At 41.8% G+C, this 18,434-nt stretch overlaps 2 protein-coding genes across 5 annotated transcripts in view; one reads left to right on the top strand and one right to left on the bottom strand.

Annotated features, from left to right (window-relative positions):
• Positions 1–18,434, top strand: part of LOC310863201 (uncharacterized protein) — a 322,397-nt gene that overhangs the window by 199,833 nt on the left and 104,130 nt on the right. The window lies entirely within an intron of this gene.
• The window catches only part of LOC310863175 (relaxin receptor 1-like), a 121,898-nt gene that overhangs the window by 47,349 nt on the left and 56,115 nt on the right, over positions 1–18,434 (bottom strand). For 3 of the 4 annotated variants that reach the window (XM_083771342.1, XM_083771343.1, XM_083771344.1), the window contains exons 3-6: positions 13,537–13,689; positions 12,426–12,503; positions 10,819–10,924; positions 4,393–4,464 (exon numbers count right to left, since the gene is read on the bottom strand). In XM_083771342.1, the coding sequence (XP_083627468.1) occupies positions 4,393–4,464; positions 10,819–10,924; positions 12,426–12,503; positions 13,537–13,689 (409 nt within the window). Of the gene's footprint in view, positions 1–4,392; positions 4,465–10,818; positions 10,925–12,425; positions 12,504–13,536; positions 13,690–18,434 lie in introns of those variants that run through there. The other variant, XM_083771345.1, reaches the window with a different exon arrangement.

Below are 18,434 nucleotides of genomic sequence, written 5' to 3'. Positions count from 1 at the left end.
ATAGAGTAATCAGATCGGAAGTAATAACAGTTAATTACAGTACAGATCTGGCTCAGGGGGCTGGCAGAATGTGTTCATCTACTGTATGTGTGGGTGGAAATGATCGGGATCTGAGAGAGAGAGAGAATCTTAAGTCTTGAATCTCGTTTTATTTTCACAAAGTTTCTGTAGCAAAAGAATGCAAAGCCTCAGTCCACACAATTGCTTTCGATTCTCTCGTTGCTGTGGTCTTCTGGTCTGTAGGCTACAGGAGCGTTTCTTTAGCCCAGGGATATTCAATTTTTTTTTTTTTTTTTTTTTTTTAGAATAATAAGAGGGATAATAAAAGTTACAGGTATGGTGTGTGCGATATTAATTGTTTGATTACCATAATGACGGTAATCATTAAAGGACCACTTTTCAACCTATCTTCATATAATAGGTCCTCACTAATAATCATGATAAAATGACACGTTTTTTTCTACTCTGTCTGTGTCACATAGGAGGGCTGTGGGCAGTTCAGAAACCCACCCAACAGTGACATCAATGGAGAATCCAAGCTAATAGAAACTGCAGGCTTTCTAGTCCTGAAAAGTTGCAATGCGAAAATGGAAGCCATCATTCTCACAATAATAAACCCTGTTAGGGTCCATTTGGTTCCATTTGTACACTCTCAGAGTTACAGACCCATAAGGGTCCATTTGGTTCCAAACCATCATTTCCCTGGGGACCCCCTGGAACTGCCTCCAGGACCCTGGGGGTCCCCGGACCCCGAACCCCACTTTGGGAATCACTGCTCTATGTAATCTGATCTTTATAGTCTGATAAACTATTCTCACGTAAATAAATCTTGTTTAAAAAACAATCTGCCTAACGATGATGTCACTGGTGGTCGTGGACGGGTTTCTGAACTGCCCACAGCAGAGTGAGTGTGTGTGTGTGTTTGTGTGTGTGTGTGTGTGTGTGTGTGTCCGTCCAGTCGTTAATGTCAAAGCAATGCTGTTTATGCACTGTCAAATAGGTCTAGGCCTACATCTATTCTAAGGTGGCATATACCTGTATAGACATATTATCCTGCTCATTACTGTGCGGAAATATACATAAATCTTCGTGTTTGAGCACAAAAAGCATTTTGAGAACCCACAAATTTCCGCGCTTCGCACGCACACTGTGCGGCCCCCCACACACAATAATTCTACAGTTGTGGCCCCCGGCCTAATCTAATTGAATACCCCTTAGCCTATGCTTAACAACAATATTCTCAATAAAAGTTATTGAACGTATTCATTCATTCAGACCGTTCGTAAAGCACAAAAGTGAGCCTATGCCGTTTTCTACAGTAGCCTACAGAATGCAAAGCCTGTCATTAAAACTATACACAGCTAAATAAATAAATAAATATTTGTTGGCCCACTTATAATCCTCCCAGCCTCCCTCGCCTCTGTCACCACCAGCTATGGGATGTTAAAACTGGGCTCCGTTTGGGGGGTGGGAGGGTGGGGTGATGACAAAAAAAAGAATGGGCTCCGTTTACCTCAATTCAAAGCTGGATTTTCAAACCTCCATAATTCGGATTCTACGAGAGCTGTCCTTGGTGGATCTTTAGCCATCCAAAGTTTGGATGTAATTTGTGACTTTTACCACATCGCTCCTGACACATACACGTTTCTGCCGAAAGGTAATCAGTGAGCGCTAATGCTAATGACAGCAAATGTTTACAGTGAGTGTGTGCAGGGGGGTGCTGCCGAGAGGAAATAGATCCTGTTGAAGTGGGCGCAGCCGTGGCACTAACAGCTAGCAGCAATAGAGCACCGAAGTCTGACGTCAATATCGGTAGAGGGCGCAAATCCACGGGTTCATGTACTTTTTAATTGTAATCCCCATAGGGGGATTTTAGACCGCCTCATATAAGAACTGTGTTTGAAAAATAAACATGTCATCCCGGCCGTTACACATATGGAGATGAAGAATCAACTGACTGAGAGAAAACGCTATTGTTACTGCTATATGAATTAGTTACATTTTCGCTAGAAACAGACTGTATCATATATGAGTGACTGACTGTCGCAAACGATACAGAGACACCTCCCTGACAATAACGCAGAGACAGGTTGTTTATTTTTGTACCACAATGCATATATGAAACGATTTTAAGATGACCCCGTGTTATTCTCCATGGAGAAATTACTTCCGTGAACCAGGCAGAACCAGGGGATGAGCGAGTGACGCCAGGACTTTGGCGCTCTATAAAACAGTTAATGAACAAGTTTAAGATTCTTGGCCAGGATATCTTCATACGTCAATGGCAGTGCAATGAGGACCATGGTGGGTGCTCTCACTCAGTGTTATTTTGACTATGCATGTACAATGGTATCTCAAAGTCACTGCACTGAACACTGCAGACCTCCCAAGATTACTTCTAAAACTGAACCCCAGCTGGTCTCATCTAACCTCAGCCCACTTCCGTCGTCATCACCCACTCTTCTGGTTGGTCGATATGTCAGTTTGTATAATTTGCCATAACTTTTGAAAAGTTTGTTGTACAGAGTCATGAGTCACCTCACTGGACTCAGTTGAAAATCCTTGTCCTCCATTAGTTATTTAATTACCGTTCTCAGTTCTGATTGGTCGATATTTGCCCGCAATGTGCACAGATGCGTGAGGGACCGGTCATCGCTTTAGTGATCGCTTGCACCTTTAATTTGATCTTGAATACAAGACAAAATGTATTTTATTATGCAGACACTATTGAGTGGAATGCCCTCCCAGCTAGCCTGAGCACCATTTCATTTAGGGTATATGATCCTGTCGGAGCGGATGATATCGTTACGTCATGTTGTAGTATTGTTATGTAGTCGACAGGCAGGAACAACAGGAACTTCCTTTTCCCTCAAACCGATTTTTCTCAATAAAAGCTACAGGCTACGAGAGCTTTTATTGAGAGGGAAAAGGAAGTTGCCGCCGCCTGTTGTTCCTGCCTGTCGACTACAACAATACTACAACAACATGACGTAACGATATCATCCGCTCCCGACAGGATCATACAGACTTTTGAAACAGAGACCAGGCTTTCCTCCGAGGTGGTGGAAAGCCTGGTGAGGCGAGGTTACCTCCCAGCAGATCTGAAATCAAAAAATTCTCTAGAAAAGCTTAAAATAAATCTTAGGTCATGGCTTCATCTCAACATTAGTTAGTCATTGTTAAATTCTTACCCTGGATAGCCTGCTCCCCTTCTATATTGGATACTGCTCTTAGTATATTTCTGTTTCCAAGCTGTAAAGCATTACATTTATTTGTTTTATGGTTGTTTGTACGGTATGTTCCATGCTTGTCTTGTTATGTATCTCACGTGGACCACAATGAAAACAAGCTTCTACTTTTTTGTGTCTAATCCACGTTGGCGTTTCAAATTGCCAATACAGTATCCTATCCTATAATTACTTTAAAATCTCATGGGCTCTCACTGAAGTATCACATATACAGTAGGTAAAAAAGGGGGAAAAGCAGGTGCACTTCCTCTGGATGCCTTTTAGTTTAGGCCAAAACTAAAGGAGAAAGAGGCGACGCAAGACTGAGAATGAGAACACTTGATGCATTTCGGTCTTCCTCAGAACAGATTAAAAGTTTGGAGTGCCACATAATCAGTATATGATTTGTGTGTGTGTATGTGTGTGTATGTGCGTGCTTGCGTGGTCCTGCATTGTCTATAATGTATGCATGCAATGCTAAATAATATGTCTGCCTCTCTCTTGGCCAGTGCATATTTGTAAAAGAGAATTTGTCTCAATGTACTTACTGGTTGAATAGGTTATCATTATGACAGCGTGTGTGTGTGTTACTGTATGATTTATTTATTGAAATGTGTTGAAAAGATTTCCAGCACAGGATGAAATCCTCTACGCCAGACTCACAACAGACATAAAATGTACAAGTACATACATACATACATACATACATACATACATACATTCGTATTATTTTATTTTTTATACACTTTCAAAGTTCTGTATTCACCAGTCTATGACATTACAAGCCAGCCCTATAGTTATACAAAAAATCTTTTGTTGACCAAAATTTGTCAAGTCTATTCTTAAAAGTGTTGACTGAAGGAGCCTGGACCACTTCCTCCGGAAGTTTATTCCATGCTCTGACAGTGTAAAGAAATTCTCTTTTCTGAATGTCAATTTAGTGGTAAGAGTTTAAGAGAATTCCCTCTCAACTCATACCTGCTGTCCCAGAAATGGACAACAGGCTCGGCTGTAAAGTCATATATCTGGTGAACAAGTTTATAGACCTCGATCATATCTCCTCTGTGCCTCATGTACACTAATGTTGGTAACTGTAAGTGTCTTAACCTTTCTTCATATGACACTTCTTTCAACCCTAGTATTAATTTAGTAGTGATGTACTCACAGTTTCTCCAGGGAGGAATATTGTGAGAAGACGTTGTCAGGCAGCGTTCGGATCATATTGTTCCTTAGGGACCTGAAACGGAAACCACATAAATGTCCCAGTTACTCCAAAGGCATCTCACTTGTCTTCTAAAGGCCAATTCATACTTTTTTGCATGACGTAACTTGTCGCACACATCAAAAGTAGAGTAGACACGAGTAGAAATTAGGCTTATAAAGAGCCCTGACACCCACACGCATGAACGTATGTAATGTATGTGTGTACGCACGCGCGCGCACACACACATGCATGAAAAGAGATGAATGAAAGGTTAGAACAGGACTTGGTGTCCTGTTCTCCTTTGAAACATGATTATGCAAATTAAGCCTCCTGACTTACATTTTGTACATAAGCCTTGGAGCTCTGAGAATGAATTAAACTTCAATCACTCAACGCTCCTCCGGACAATGACTGAGCACCTTGGGGAGTTCCATGTTTCCAGAGGGAAAGGCCATAAATGGAACTTCCCATGCCGATTGAAAACTCTATTACTACACAAACTGCACTATACAAAGATGCAGTGTCCATGAGGTCATGACGTGGCTTATAATATGATCACTGCTCGTATAGCATTTTCTTATGTTTCATGTTCTTGTTTGGGAGCTCCTAACCTAAGAAAAGTACATAATACATTAAACATTGTTGAAGCTTGAAAAACTGCTTGGCTCAGGTGACCCTCAACTTCCTCTTGCTGTTGAGAAGGTTGAAATGGACATGACTATATGGGTTCATGTCCGTGCTTTATTATTATGTTAATTTGGCTCAGTTTCTATTCTCCCGGGCCTCGGGTCTGTATCATTATATGCCTGAGTAGATCAAAGAAGATCTGTTCTCAGCAATAAGCATGAAGCGACGAGAAAAACGATCGGTGAACTACAATATGTCGCCTTAATTAAAGCTCTATTATGTAACTTACTTTAGTCAATACAATGCTATTTTGACTAATCTGTGTGGTAATGTTAATTGAATTTAACCAACACAACTGCGGTGGTTGTATTTGGTCTCCCTGCTCTTCTATAGAGAGATCTTTGTGGTTGGGGTAGGACCACTACTGGCTGACAAGTACTACGCAAAGGGTAAAAAAAAAAAAAAGAAAAAAAAGAATCTCCACTGATGTTACAGCTTAATGGCCTGAACGAGATTAAATACCTCTCTTAAATTAAACAAGTCCTGGCTGTACATACAAACAAGCAACCAGGCCTGCTCAGTGATTATACAGTACAAAATTAGCTGTGCCATTTACAGATAACGCAGCACAGGGATATTAATACCTTGGGGTACAAGGAGAATACAATTAAATCACGGTACCCAAAACTAGGCCTCAAAAATGTATTTTATCCGTCCTGAAACGGCATGTCCCACTTTAAAGTGTCCAAGAGTTAACAACCATTATCCCAACCTGAAGTCGTTTTGTTTTTTGTTTTCATTCTACAGAACAAGTATAGGTTATTAAATAATGAGCTTTAATTGACATAGATCTTGGCCAATAGCTTTGCTTCACTGACTGACTCACTGTGGCCTGTCATGGAAAGTTCAGCTAACTGATGTTTAACCACTTACCGAGTCGGTATCTGCAAGCTCACAGCGCATCGCAATGCAACACATTACGAACTGAACTTGTAGATTTGATAATTTCGGCAAAGAGATTTGACACAGAGGGGAAAATTGAGGGGACAAAGTATAGAGCCAACTATAGACCAACTAAGCATAATAGGGTTTAAGTGGTTAGACCGTTAGAGTGTTTCTATTCATGCCAAACTGTGGGATGGAAATCAGACTTATACAGATGTAGGCAGTTCCAAAATGACTGACACCGAAGCCCAAAAAACACTCCTTGGGCTAAAAGCAGCCATAGCCACTTGTGCCCAAAATGTGCCCAAAATGTGGTGACCTCATCAAATTTGTCATGATGGCTATGACTGTTTTTAGCCCAAGGAGTGCATTTTGTGCAAAACTGTCACATGCTACTTGAAGCAAAAGGAAAGTTTGACATTTGTGCCTGCCATAGGATGTTAATGGTAGGGTCACAAGAAACCCCTATAAAAACAATTGCCCAATAGTGACAGTCGGTCAGCAAGTGGATGTATGTATATAGACAATATTTTAGGCCAATAAGAAAGACTATATACCAAATTTCTCACCCCATAACCCTGACAGCCGGACTAATACAGATTAAAACAATACACAAAGTTGGTAAGGATTAAAAATGGTAAAAATCTGTATAGCACTAAAAAGTTAAGGTATATTTACTACTCATATTATTAAATATTGGAGTAAATAGGTAATCATAAGGGGAAATGTATATTAATCATATATGATGCTAAATAAATACTACACATTCTCACACAATTTAGAATCATTAAACTAGTGAACCTTTGATACTTAGTGCACCAACTTCTTCCTCCTAGCATATCACACACACGTGCACACACGTGCACGCACCTATGGAAGGACCTAGGAAGGAAAGTAAACAAAGGGAACCATCCAGGGTTCACACACACACACACACACACACACACACACACACACACACACACACACACACACACACACACAAGCTGATCTCACAATGGGTTTGCATGGTGGCAAAGGAAACACGTACACACACAGGGAGCCGAGTCCGGAGGAAAGTGCCCACGCAACAGAGGAGACACGTCAAAGATGGGAGATGGACAAGTACACTCCCCTGGAGAATCAACTTGTGATTGGACAGTAAACATCAACGCAGACCCTATAATACTCCGGCTGTTGTTGTGATCATGACTCATTTCGCTACGATGTGACTGGAGGGTCATTGAACTAGCAATTGAGTCCAGAGCTCTGCCGGAGACTGTAATTCGTTAAAGAACTGTCGTAATTTGTCGGTAAACAACCATCTTTGTTCACTCTATTTTGTATTAGTTATAGATTCACAAATATTATGATTAGGTTCAAGAATAATTGTAACTAGGATATAAACTAATTGTGTATTTATTCCTTTATGGAAATAATCATAAACGAACGCGTGCTGATTCAATGTTGTATCTATACCTCTCTGGAGGTTAAAGGTGAAAGACCTAGAGGTGAAATCAGCTTCCAAAGATCAATACATAAAATCAATGGGTAACAAAGAATTAACATGGAATGAACAATTAAAAACATAACAATGGCAGAGGCCACTAAAAAAAGGCTTTAACACACAAATAGGTTTTTAGAAGTGATTTAAAAGACGACACTGATTTAGCCAGCCTCAGCTCCACAGGTAGGGCATTCCATATCCAGGGTGCCCGGACCGCGAAAGCCCGATATCCCTGTTTAGCGAGACGGGTGGCCTTTCAGGAGGGCCATGCCCGAGGATCAAAGGCAGCACCCTGCCCTGGTTCAACGGGGGGCAGCAGGGCTTTGATATAGCTAGGATCGTTTAGTGTATGTTTTTTAATAATAATCAAAATCTACAAAGTAACTAGTAGTAACTAAAGTTTAAAAAAAAAATCCATGTGGAGTAAAATTACAATAGGCCTATTATAGCAACACTGCAAGTATGCTACAATTTATTCCATGAAGTTACTTGTAGTTTTAGACCTGCTTTTATTTGCTAAATGTACAGTAAAGCAGTAATTGTATCTGTATGTGGCATCTGGACAAAATTCCCAAAGAGAAGAATAAGGTAATCTAGAAAACTCTCAGAATAAGAATAAATAGAGCTGAGAATTAGACTAGTTTGTTTATTTTCACAGACTTGAAATTTGCATAGTGTGACAATGACAAATAAGGCTATAGTGAGTGAAAATGAAAACTAATTTAAAAAAATGAAACGCATCATGCTACAATTTCGAAAGCATGTCGTCATAATTTCATATTGCACTTTCCCATGGAACTAAAGATTATACACAATTAAATATATACAGTTTACAAATTGCACTTTGCCTGGGACTAAATTACCGAATATATACACTAGATTACTAGAAGGTCTGAGAGGGAAAGTGTGGAACTTTTGCTTTGCGTTGACTTTCTGCGTGGATAGAGTCATTTCGGAGTTGTTCATACACGTCTTTATAAACCCCAAAATAAGCAGGTCTTTCTGGTCCTTTGAAAAACGCTGCCATGTCCCTTTGGGTCTCCCAGATCATGTCTGGATGGAGTTGATTACTGCAAGACGCATGGTCCTCATCATCATCATCGCCAGATTCGTCTGTGAGCTCTAAATCCGTGTCACTGCCACCATGTATGAAATCTAAGATAAATTGTGTTCCTCCATTTAAAAGCGTTAAGCAAGCGTGCTGATTCAAAGTTACTAGCCATCATCACAAACAACAAGTCACAGTCTGAAACACGTTGCTACTTATTACGAGTGACACTGGAGAATAGCTATTGTAAATATATATATGTAAATATAGGAGCAGGAATGTTCACACCCCCAAAATACGGAGAAACTGTAAAAACAGAGGTATTTTTAATTGTATTGTAATTTAATGACACTAAAACGACTATCTGTTGGAATAAAAACTTTCAAATTTCTTTTTTCATATGGCTTTTTTCATTTTTGTTCATATGGCTTAAAACGAAAAACACAAAAAGAAATGAAATGTATTTTGGTCAATTGTGGAGTTCCATTAGCACCGACTTGTGTCTTCAAACATTGAGACTGGTCACATATACAGGTAGACCATGAGCAGGGGCCCTGTCCAGAGCCCGGGCAGAGGCCTTTTTGGGGCGGTTCTGGACAACCGTGGGTCCGACCGACTCAACACCGGACGCGTGTGTCGAATTTGAAGTCGGTGGGGCGAACGGTTCTCGAGTTACGTGGATTACACATACGTACAGACAGACAGGCATGCAGACAGACAGAGACATGGTGCATTTATAGATAGATTAGAACATATCTTATGATATTTTGGACATTGGTGGCACTAGAAGATCATGGTGTCACTTTTCCAGGGAGCATGAATGCAGCCTGTTTCATGGCAATATGCCCATGATGTTTTGACATACCGTGTGTGGAAATGGAAAGTTTGAAGAGTGGTGCTAGAGCGTATTAAGTTTTTGCGTGCCGCACAACATGAAACAACATGGAAAAGTTTGAGAAGCACTGGTGTAGAATACATGCAGGCATACGTACTGTACTGTACACAATTAAATATATACAGTTTACAAATTGCACTTTGCCTGGGACTAAATTACCGAATATATACACTAGATTACTAGAAGGTCTGAGAGGGAAAGTGTGGAACTTTTGCTTTGCGTTGACTTTCTGCGTGGATAGAGTCATTTCGGAGTTGTTCATACACGTCTTTATAAACCCCAAAATAAGCAGGTCTTTCTGGTCCTTTGAAAAACGCTGCCATGTCCCTTTGGGTCTCCCAGATCATGTCTGGATGGAGTTGATTACTGCAAGACGCATGGTCCTCATCATCATCATCGCCAGATTCGTCTGTGAGCTCTAAATCCGTGTCACTGCCACCATGTATGAAATCTAAGATAAATTGTGTTCCTCCATTTAAAAGCGTTAAGCAAGCGTGCTGATTCAAAGTTACTAGCCATCATCACAAACAACAAGTCACAGTCTGAAACACGTTGCTACTTATTACGAGTGACACTGGAGAATAGCTATTGTAAATATATATATGTAAATATAGGAGCAGGAATGTTCACACCCCCAAAATACGGAGAAACTGTAAAAACAGAGGTATTTTTAATTGTATTGTAATTTAATGACACTAAAACGACTATCTGTTGGAATAAAAACTTTCAAATTTCTTTTTTCATATGGCTTTTTTCATTTTTGTTCATATGGCTTAAAACGAAAAACACAAAAAGAAATGAAATGTATTTTGGTCAATTGTGGAGTTCCATTAGCACCGACTTGTGTCTTCAAACATTGAGACTGGTCACATATACAGGTAGACCATGAGCAGGGGCCCTGTCCAGAGCCCGGGCAGAGGCCTTTTTGGGGCGGTTCTGGACAACCGTGGGTCCGACCGACTCAACACCGGACGCGTGTGTCGAATTTGAAGTCGGTGGGGCGAACGGTTCTCGAGTTACGTGGATTACACATACGTACAGACAGACAGGCATGCAGACAGACAGAGACATGGTGCATTTATAGATAGATTAGAACATATCTTATGATATTTTGGACATTGGTGGCACTAGAAGATCATGGTGTCACTTTTCCAGGGAGCATGAATGCAGCCTGTTTCATGGCAATATGCCCATGATGTTTTGACATACCGTGTGTGGAAATGGAAAGTTTGAAGAGTGGTGCTAGAGCGTATTAAGTTTTTGCGTGCCGCACAACATGAAACAACATGGAAAAGTTTGAGAAGCACTGGTGTAGAATACATGCAGGCATACGTACTGTACTGTACGCACTGTACATACAGTAGAAACCGGAAGCTTGTCACTTACAGCCAGGTGACGTTGTGGGAGAGCTGAGGGACCTCCTCCAGATTAACGTCCACACACCACACCTTGGTCTGGGTACAGTCGCAGCTTTCTGGATACTCCAGCAAGACTACGCACGCACGCACGCACACACGCACACACACACACACACAATTACTATATTTGTGAGGACATCAACATTTTAACCCTAAACCTTTCGGCTCATCACATCCAAGGTATCTAATATTACAAATACAATTGTAATCTTCATGCATCCTAACCACACGGCACTGTCGTCACGGACTTACCCTCCGCGTCGTTCCAGATCTATCTCAATGCTCATTGCACTGCCACCATAGTCAGTTCCCTCCCACACTCACGCCGGCAATAGGTGTTGCCACACTTACCAGAGAGCCGCGGACGTTTTCTCTGTCGGCCAGCTTATTTTCCGGAAAAGAAGCTGGCCGACAGAGAAAACGTCTGTGGCTGTCGGCTCAGGTGTGGAAACCCTCAATGCATTTCTTTACTACACTATCGCCAAAAGCACCCACGCACGCACACACTTACGGTACACACACGGAACACTGTTGCCACGTCTATGACAACAAGCCCACACAAAATGCCATTAACACGCTACTTACTGTACACACACTTTGCTTACATTACATTTGCTTACGGACCTGGCAACACTGCATCCCGTGATTCCCTTCTTTCCATTGTTGCCACGTCTATGCAAACAAGTCCGCAAACCCTGACTTTTGACAGCCTACTTACACACACTACCACTCACTTACAATACGCGGACCTGGCAACACTTCATCCCCTCTTTCCATTGGCTCCGCCGCCACCATGTGCCCCACGAGTTTTCATGTTGCCTTGAGGGCTTCCTACAACACCACCGGAAGTTACACACACACATACACACACAAACACACGCACGCACGCACGCACGCGCACACACACGCACGCATGCACTCGCTGCAACAACGGCTGCTAAACATGTTCAGCATCATTCAGTATAATTGCCATGCCCGCTTTCAGAAACAAAACAGGGCCACTCAGCCAGGTTGCCAACTTTGCGCTTTCCAAGCAAATGCATATATTGAAAACATCATGGATTACCATGTTTGCTTCTCCAAGTAAAAAACAAAACAAATACGCATCACCCTCCCGCTATTGCTTTCTAAATTCTAGTAAACTACAGATGTGTGCTACTCAGAGCACAGGGCTCCGCCTTTCCGGGAAGGCAAATTGCCTATGACCTGGACTTGGCGGAAAGGATACGATTTGAAACAACCATACTCTCCTTGCGAGTCCCGCTTTCTTTCTCTCTCTCTCTCTAGGACATGGTGATTAACCCACACGATTTAATATAATCTGTCTCCTTAAAAAAGAATGCCTACATAGTTGCTGTTCATCTAAGCTCACTAAACTTAACATATTTGTGCCAAAAGAGGAAGTGTTTCGGACCTGCAGAAAATACATTTCTTTTTTGCCTGCTGAGCGGAGCACGACACACACACACACACACACACACACACACACACACACACACACACACACACACACACACACACACACACACACACACACACACACACACACACACACACACACACACACACACTTACAGCAGTCGGTTTCATTGCTGTCGTCCAAGGTGTTGGACGACGGAAACTTAAATAAATCACCCCATCCAACGTTGTCCCCTGCAAGCACAGAACAAAAGCACCCGGATAAAAGCTGTTAACTGTTTGTGGTGTATTTACTTTTCTTCGATTTATGTTCCTCTGTGTGGACTTGACTTTCCCTATGAACCTGCCTTTACATGCCGTCCGTCCGTCCTCTCCCCCGCTCTCTCCCCCCTCTCTCTCTCTCTGAAAGATAGGCTACAATGACTACTTATATATACTTTGTTTAGGTATGTTCAGCAACAACAATACATTCAATGCACATGACAGTGGCCAACTCCTATCCCAAAGTTTCACTAAGCAAATACTGTGTACAGAACTGTACACATAAACCAAAAGTGAGTGTGCACACTCACTTTATGAACTAGTAAGTACTAGTATGAACTAGTACTTCATAACATGCCTGATTTTAAAGCTTTTTGATTTCAAGGACGGACCCCCAGCATGATATACATTAGGCCATGGACCCCCTTTGATATGATATTTTATTTCTGGGACCCCAATCAACAGCAAATATGAGAGGTCCCATTAGATGTTGTTACACTCTCACACTCAGAGAGTGTGAAAATAATATAATAATAATAATAGAAAGTAATAATTCCGAAATGGCAATAAATAAATAAATTGCCAATCTACAAGCCATTCCATCACAACGGAGCATGAAGGTGCACAGGAAATTGTATGACAATCAAGCCAGTCGTTTTGGAGACATCTTGTTTGAAAAATTGACGGACGGATGGATATGAGTAGATCGGTTCTTTTGGGGCAATGATATCTGGTGGAGACGGAAAAAAGCAGTTCAAGTACATTTGTCAGTTTTTACGAAGTATGGAGGGTAATGTTTAAGTTGGAATTGTAGGAGTAGGAAGACATTAAATTGTCACTTTAGAAATATGCAGATACCCTGTATACACCTGCGCTGTATGTTGGTCTGTTTATTGTTGAGTGAGAAAACAGTGTTGCACATTAAGCTAATCATCTGGGGACCCCTCATAAAATCATTCCGACCCCGAGTTTGGAAACCACATGCACTGTACTGACAAACACCCACCACAGCGGCGCTCGTCGGCTCCGTTGGGACAGTCCTGTTGTCCGTTGCATTGCATCATCTGAGGCAGACACAAACTGAGGTTCCCACATGGAAACTCACCCAGAAGGCAGGAGGAGTCCTCTCCATCCGCCTGGCTGGACAACATGGACACCGCTGCAGGGTTGGGGGGGGGGATATTCAGGGACAAAAAAGAGGGAGGTGAGAAGTCAAAAGAGGGAGGGGGAAGCACACACACACACACGATCCCCATTGATCTTACTGAAGCCAGATTCGGCACAAACATGGGGTCAAATTTGTTCTACTGCTATGTCACCAGAATGTGGAATGACATACAGTACCAACAGTCATAGAAAGTAGGCCTCTGTAAACGTCTAAGCTTATTACCTGTAATACTACTCTTACATGATGTTTTGCATATCATATTGTTTGTCTCGATGAATTGACTGTACCACTGTACTGTACCTTTTTTGCAAACTGTTAATAAAGTATTCACTATTCAGTCACCCATTCTTGAGATAAGGGACAAAACTTTTTTCAAACTAGATTTTTTTTTTTTTAAGATACATTCAAATCAAATAGGACACAGGTCTCAACTACCAATCTTGAGAAGGAACAGGTTTTTCGCATAACATTTCTTTCTAAAATGGGACATTTATGCACTTAATACCTGATTCATGTCAACTCCGTCAGACACACTAAAATCCCTTTTAATTGAATTTGATAATTTCAACAATAATATAAAGTCCTCAGTTATCTTATAATGGCTTTCAGTAATCAAGTTAAGTAATACAATTATTTTAATATTGTTTTGTTCCAATATCACACTATTATGAAATATCCAATTTCTCAAATCCGTCATTTCAACTTTTATTTTCAATATTATAACATGAAAACCATGTAAAAAAAAAAAAAAATCATCATTACGTATCATTTCAGTTGGTGTTTCAATACATAAGCACAAAAGATTTAACATCGAATTTTCTATTTCTTTGGAAATTAACAAAAACATCACGGGACGAACGTCTGACGGAGTTGACGAACATCTGACAGTTTTTTTTTTTTTTTAAGATATTTTTTTGCGGCTTTTATTGATTTTTGAAGGGACAGACAGTAGGCTGACAGGAAACGGGAGAGAGATGGGGGGATGACATGCAGTAAAGGCCGTGTCGGGTCCGGGAGTCGAACCCGCGGCACACTGCGACTGGATTACCAGTCCGGTGCCCAGACCGTTACGCTACGGCCTGGGCCACATCTGACAGAGTTGACAAGTTTAACTGATTTAGGTTTTAGACCACCTAGGATCTTGATTCTGGCGACTAATAATACATTTTAAAAGATGAGGAATACAGTGGGACTATTTAGATTTGTCCTGTGACCATGGCAGCCATTGTTTTTCAAAATGATCACCAACCTGCTGTTATTTTACCAATAACTCAAGTTTTAGACCACCAAGGATCTTGATTCTGGTGACTAATCATTACATTTACAAGGATGAACTTACTCTGGGAGGGGTCAGGGCTTATTTCAGGTGCAGGTTGAGTTGCTACTGACAGGACATTAAAAGGAGGTGGGCTTTCTGGCCTTTGACTTGTCCCTTTCAGGTACAGGCGCACAGTTTGACTTCACTGGCCACTGCAGTGTGGCGTTGTATCTTGGTGGCCTCCTGCCAGTGTTTCTCCATCCTTCTCATGAGCTCTGTGTTCTGGGGCTCTGTTATAGTCAACTTACATTGTCTTGGCTGGAGATTGCTTTCCTGCAGGGATTAATTTAAGACTTTTAAAAAACCTGACGGAGTTGACGGGAGACGTGGGACACACATTTGATATGAGATATCTAATGGAAAATATAACTGTGTATATTGTTTGCTATGTTGTTGACAATCTACTTTAATTTAGTATGTATATTTATGTGATTGTGACAGTATTAGACACTTTTTTAGCAGTTTGAAATTGTGACCACTTGCTGGGGACAGGCTAAATACAGGCGTTTTTGGGTACAGTGCCTGCTTTTAACTAATTCAGATGGCATATGAAAACAATTATAATGAAATTAATGGCATAATAATGCACAACTGTATTACATTTAACTTTTCAAGTGCTTTTATTTTTATGACTTAATTTATTTTTAACATAAATAAGGCTCTTATGTGTGGGACATGTTTTTTCCACTTTTGTCCCTCATCTCAAGAATGAGTGCAATAAATACATCAAAAACGTTTGGGTGACACACTGCAGTATGACGAAGTAGGGCATTAATTTGCGGAAAAAACTAATAGTTGAAAAATGGACCTTAAGCAGGAAAACCACTAATATTCAGGACTGTGGTAATATAATGTATAAGTAGGCTAAGTGATTGTGTTACTGTGCAGGTCAATGCAATTTGTGATCATTAGATTAGTAGAAATATATTTGTGGTCTAATCCTATTTTATGGTATATTTAAACTTCCACCAACTCAGTGGAATTGTATCCGCCCTGCTTGGCCCTGATCATCAAGGGCTGGATAGGGCGTTGCAATGTACAGTATGGACTGCATTTATATAGCGCTTTTCCTCAAGAAGCTAGCAGGCAAGTTCCAGCAGGCAGACAAGCCAGTAAAAGATAAACAAGGAAACCCACTCACAACAACTGAGGACCAGCAGAGAAGATGGGCGGAGCACTTAAAAGAGCTGCTGAACCAACCTACTCCAGTGGAAGCACCAGACATTCCACCAGCAGAGACAGTACTTCCAATAAACTGTCACAAGCCCAGCAAAGCAGAGATCAAAAAGGTCATCATGTCCATGAAGGATGGCAAAGCTGCAGGACCGGATGGAAAACCAGCAGAAGCTATTAAGGCGGACATCCATACTGCTGTGAATATGCTCCACAGCCTCTTCACTAAGATCTGGGAGGAAGAGAACATTCCAGAAGAATGGAGAGAGGGAATCCTCATCAAACTCCCAAAAAAGGGAGATCTTACCAACTGCAACAACTACAGAGGAATAATGCTTCTCTCAATACCTGGTAAGGTTCTCAACAGAATCCTACTGGACAGGATGAGTTCAGCAGTTGACCCCCTCCTTCGAGACCAACAGGCAGGATTTCGGAGTAATAGATCATGTACAGACCAGATTGGCACTCTGCGCATCATTATTGATCAATAGAATGGAACTCTCCCTTATACATGAATTTCATAGACTATGAAAAAGCTTTTGACAGCGTAGACAGAGAGACACTGTGGAAACTTCTGCGGCATTACGGCATACCAGAGAAAATAATCAGCCTAATCCAGAAAACCTACCAAGGAATGTCATGCAAGGTACTACATGCAGGCCAAATGTCAGACAGTTTTGAGGTCCAGACTGGAGTCCGGCAGGGATGCCTCCTATCGCCGTTCATGTTCATAATGGTCATTGACTGGATCATGAAGACCACCACGGCAGGTAGGAAAAACGGCATACAGTGGGCCCTATGGACACAACTGGATGATGTAGGAGCAATTATGACTCTCACGATCTCAGCAGAAAGAAGAATATCAGGACACAGGACTCCATCTCTTCATAGTTTCAGGCTCGTTCTTTATTTGTTGTATGTCAGGTCAATGTACAGCATAGCAGACAAATACTTCCATCATCACTCCTCTCTCCTCAATCCTCTCTCCTTCCAATCTCCCTCTCCTCCCCTCTAATCTCTCTCCTTTATTCTCACTCACCCACACTCCAAAATAGCATTGACAGTCAGTCATAGATGATCTAAACCTGTCCTTTCTTGGATCCGGAGCAAAGGTAACAAATGGATATATGTAGCACTAACTACAACATGACAACTGACAGGTGTGGCTTCGACTCTCTCCATGAGCCCATGGAGAGAGTCGAATGACTCTATTTTGGAATAGGTAGGTGCATAGCTACAGTGGCCTAATTAGACATGGTGGCAGCTGGTCACTTGAGATGATGAGGCAGTAACCACATCAAGTGTATCTTTAATTGTATAATTGTTTTCCACGTATGACATTCTAAAATTTCCACCACAATGACCTGGACTTTGCAGATGACCTGGCTCTCTTGTCACACAATCACCAGCAGATGCAGGACAAGAAAACCAGGCTGGCAAATACATCCCTGGGTATAGGCTTAAGAATCAACCAGAAGACGACCAACATAATGTCAATCAACACCCAGAACAATAACCCAATTCCAGTAGGCGACAAACCAATTCAGGCAGTCGACTCCTTCACCTACCTCGGCAGCATTTTAGATATGCAGGACGGAACAGAGAGCGATGTCACAGCTAGAATAGGTAAAGCTAGAGCAGCCTTCATCATCCTGAAGAACATCTGGTCCTCTAAACAGATAGCCTTGACAACCAAAGTGCGGATCTTCAATTCCAACGTCAAATCCATACTGCTCTACGGTTCAGAAACGTGGAGGACGACTAAGAGGACATTGCAAAGGATCCAGACATTTATTAACAGCTGTCTGAAGCGCATTTTCAAGATCTGGTGGCCAAACAAAATCAGAAGTGAAGAACTCTGGAGGAAAGGGAGTCAGGAACCAGTGGAGAAACAGATCCTAAGGAGAAAGTGGGGATGGATTGGCCACACCCTGAGGAAACCGGCAGCTAGTACAACGCGCCAGGCACTGACTTGGAACCCCCAGGGGAAGCGGAAGAGAGGGCGGCCTAGGAACACCTCGAGGTGGGACACTGAGGCGGAGCTGAAGAGACAGGGAATCAGCTGGGGAGAGGCGGAAAGGAAAGCCCAAAACCGTGTTGGATGGAGAAGAGTCGTTGATGGCCTATGCTCCACTAGGAGCGACGGGCCTAAGTAGTAAGTACGTTTTCCTCAAAGCACTTTACATTACAATGTACTTCACATTCACCCATTCACACACCGATGGCGGGGGAAACCATGCAAGGC

Source organism: Protomyctophum parallelum (assembly GCF_964188405.1).
Source record: "Protomyctophum parallelum genome assembly, chromosome: 1".
Classification (NCBI taxonomy): Eukaryota; Metazoa; Chordata; class Actinopteri; order Myctophiformes; family Myctophidae; genus Protomyctophum; species Protomyctophum parallelum.
The sequence above is the reverse complement of the archived record's forward strand: the minus strand, read 5'-3'. Positions and strand labels throughout refer to the sequence as shown.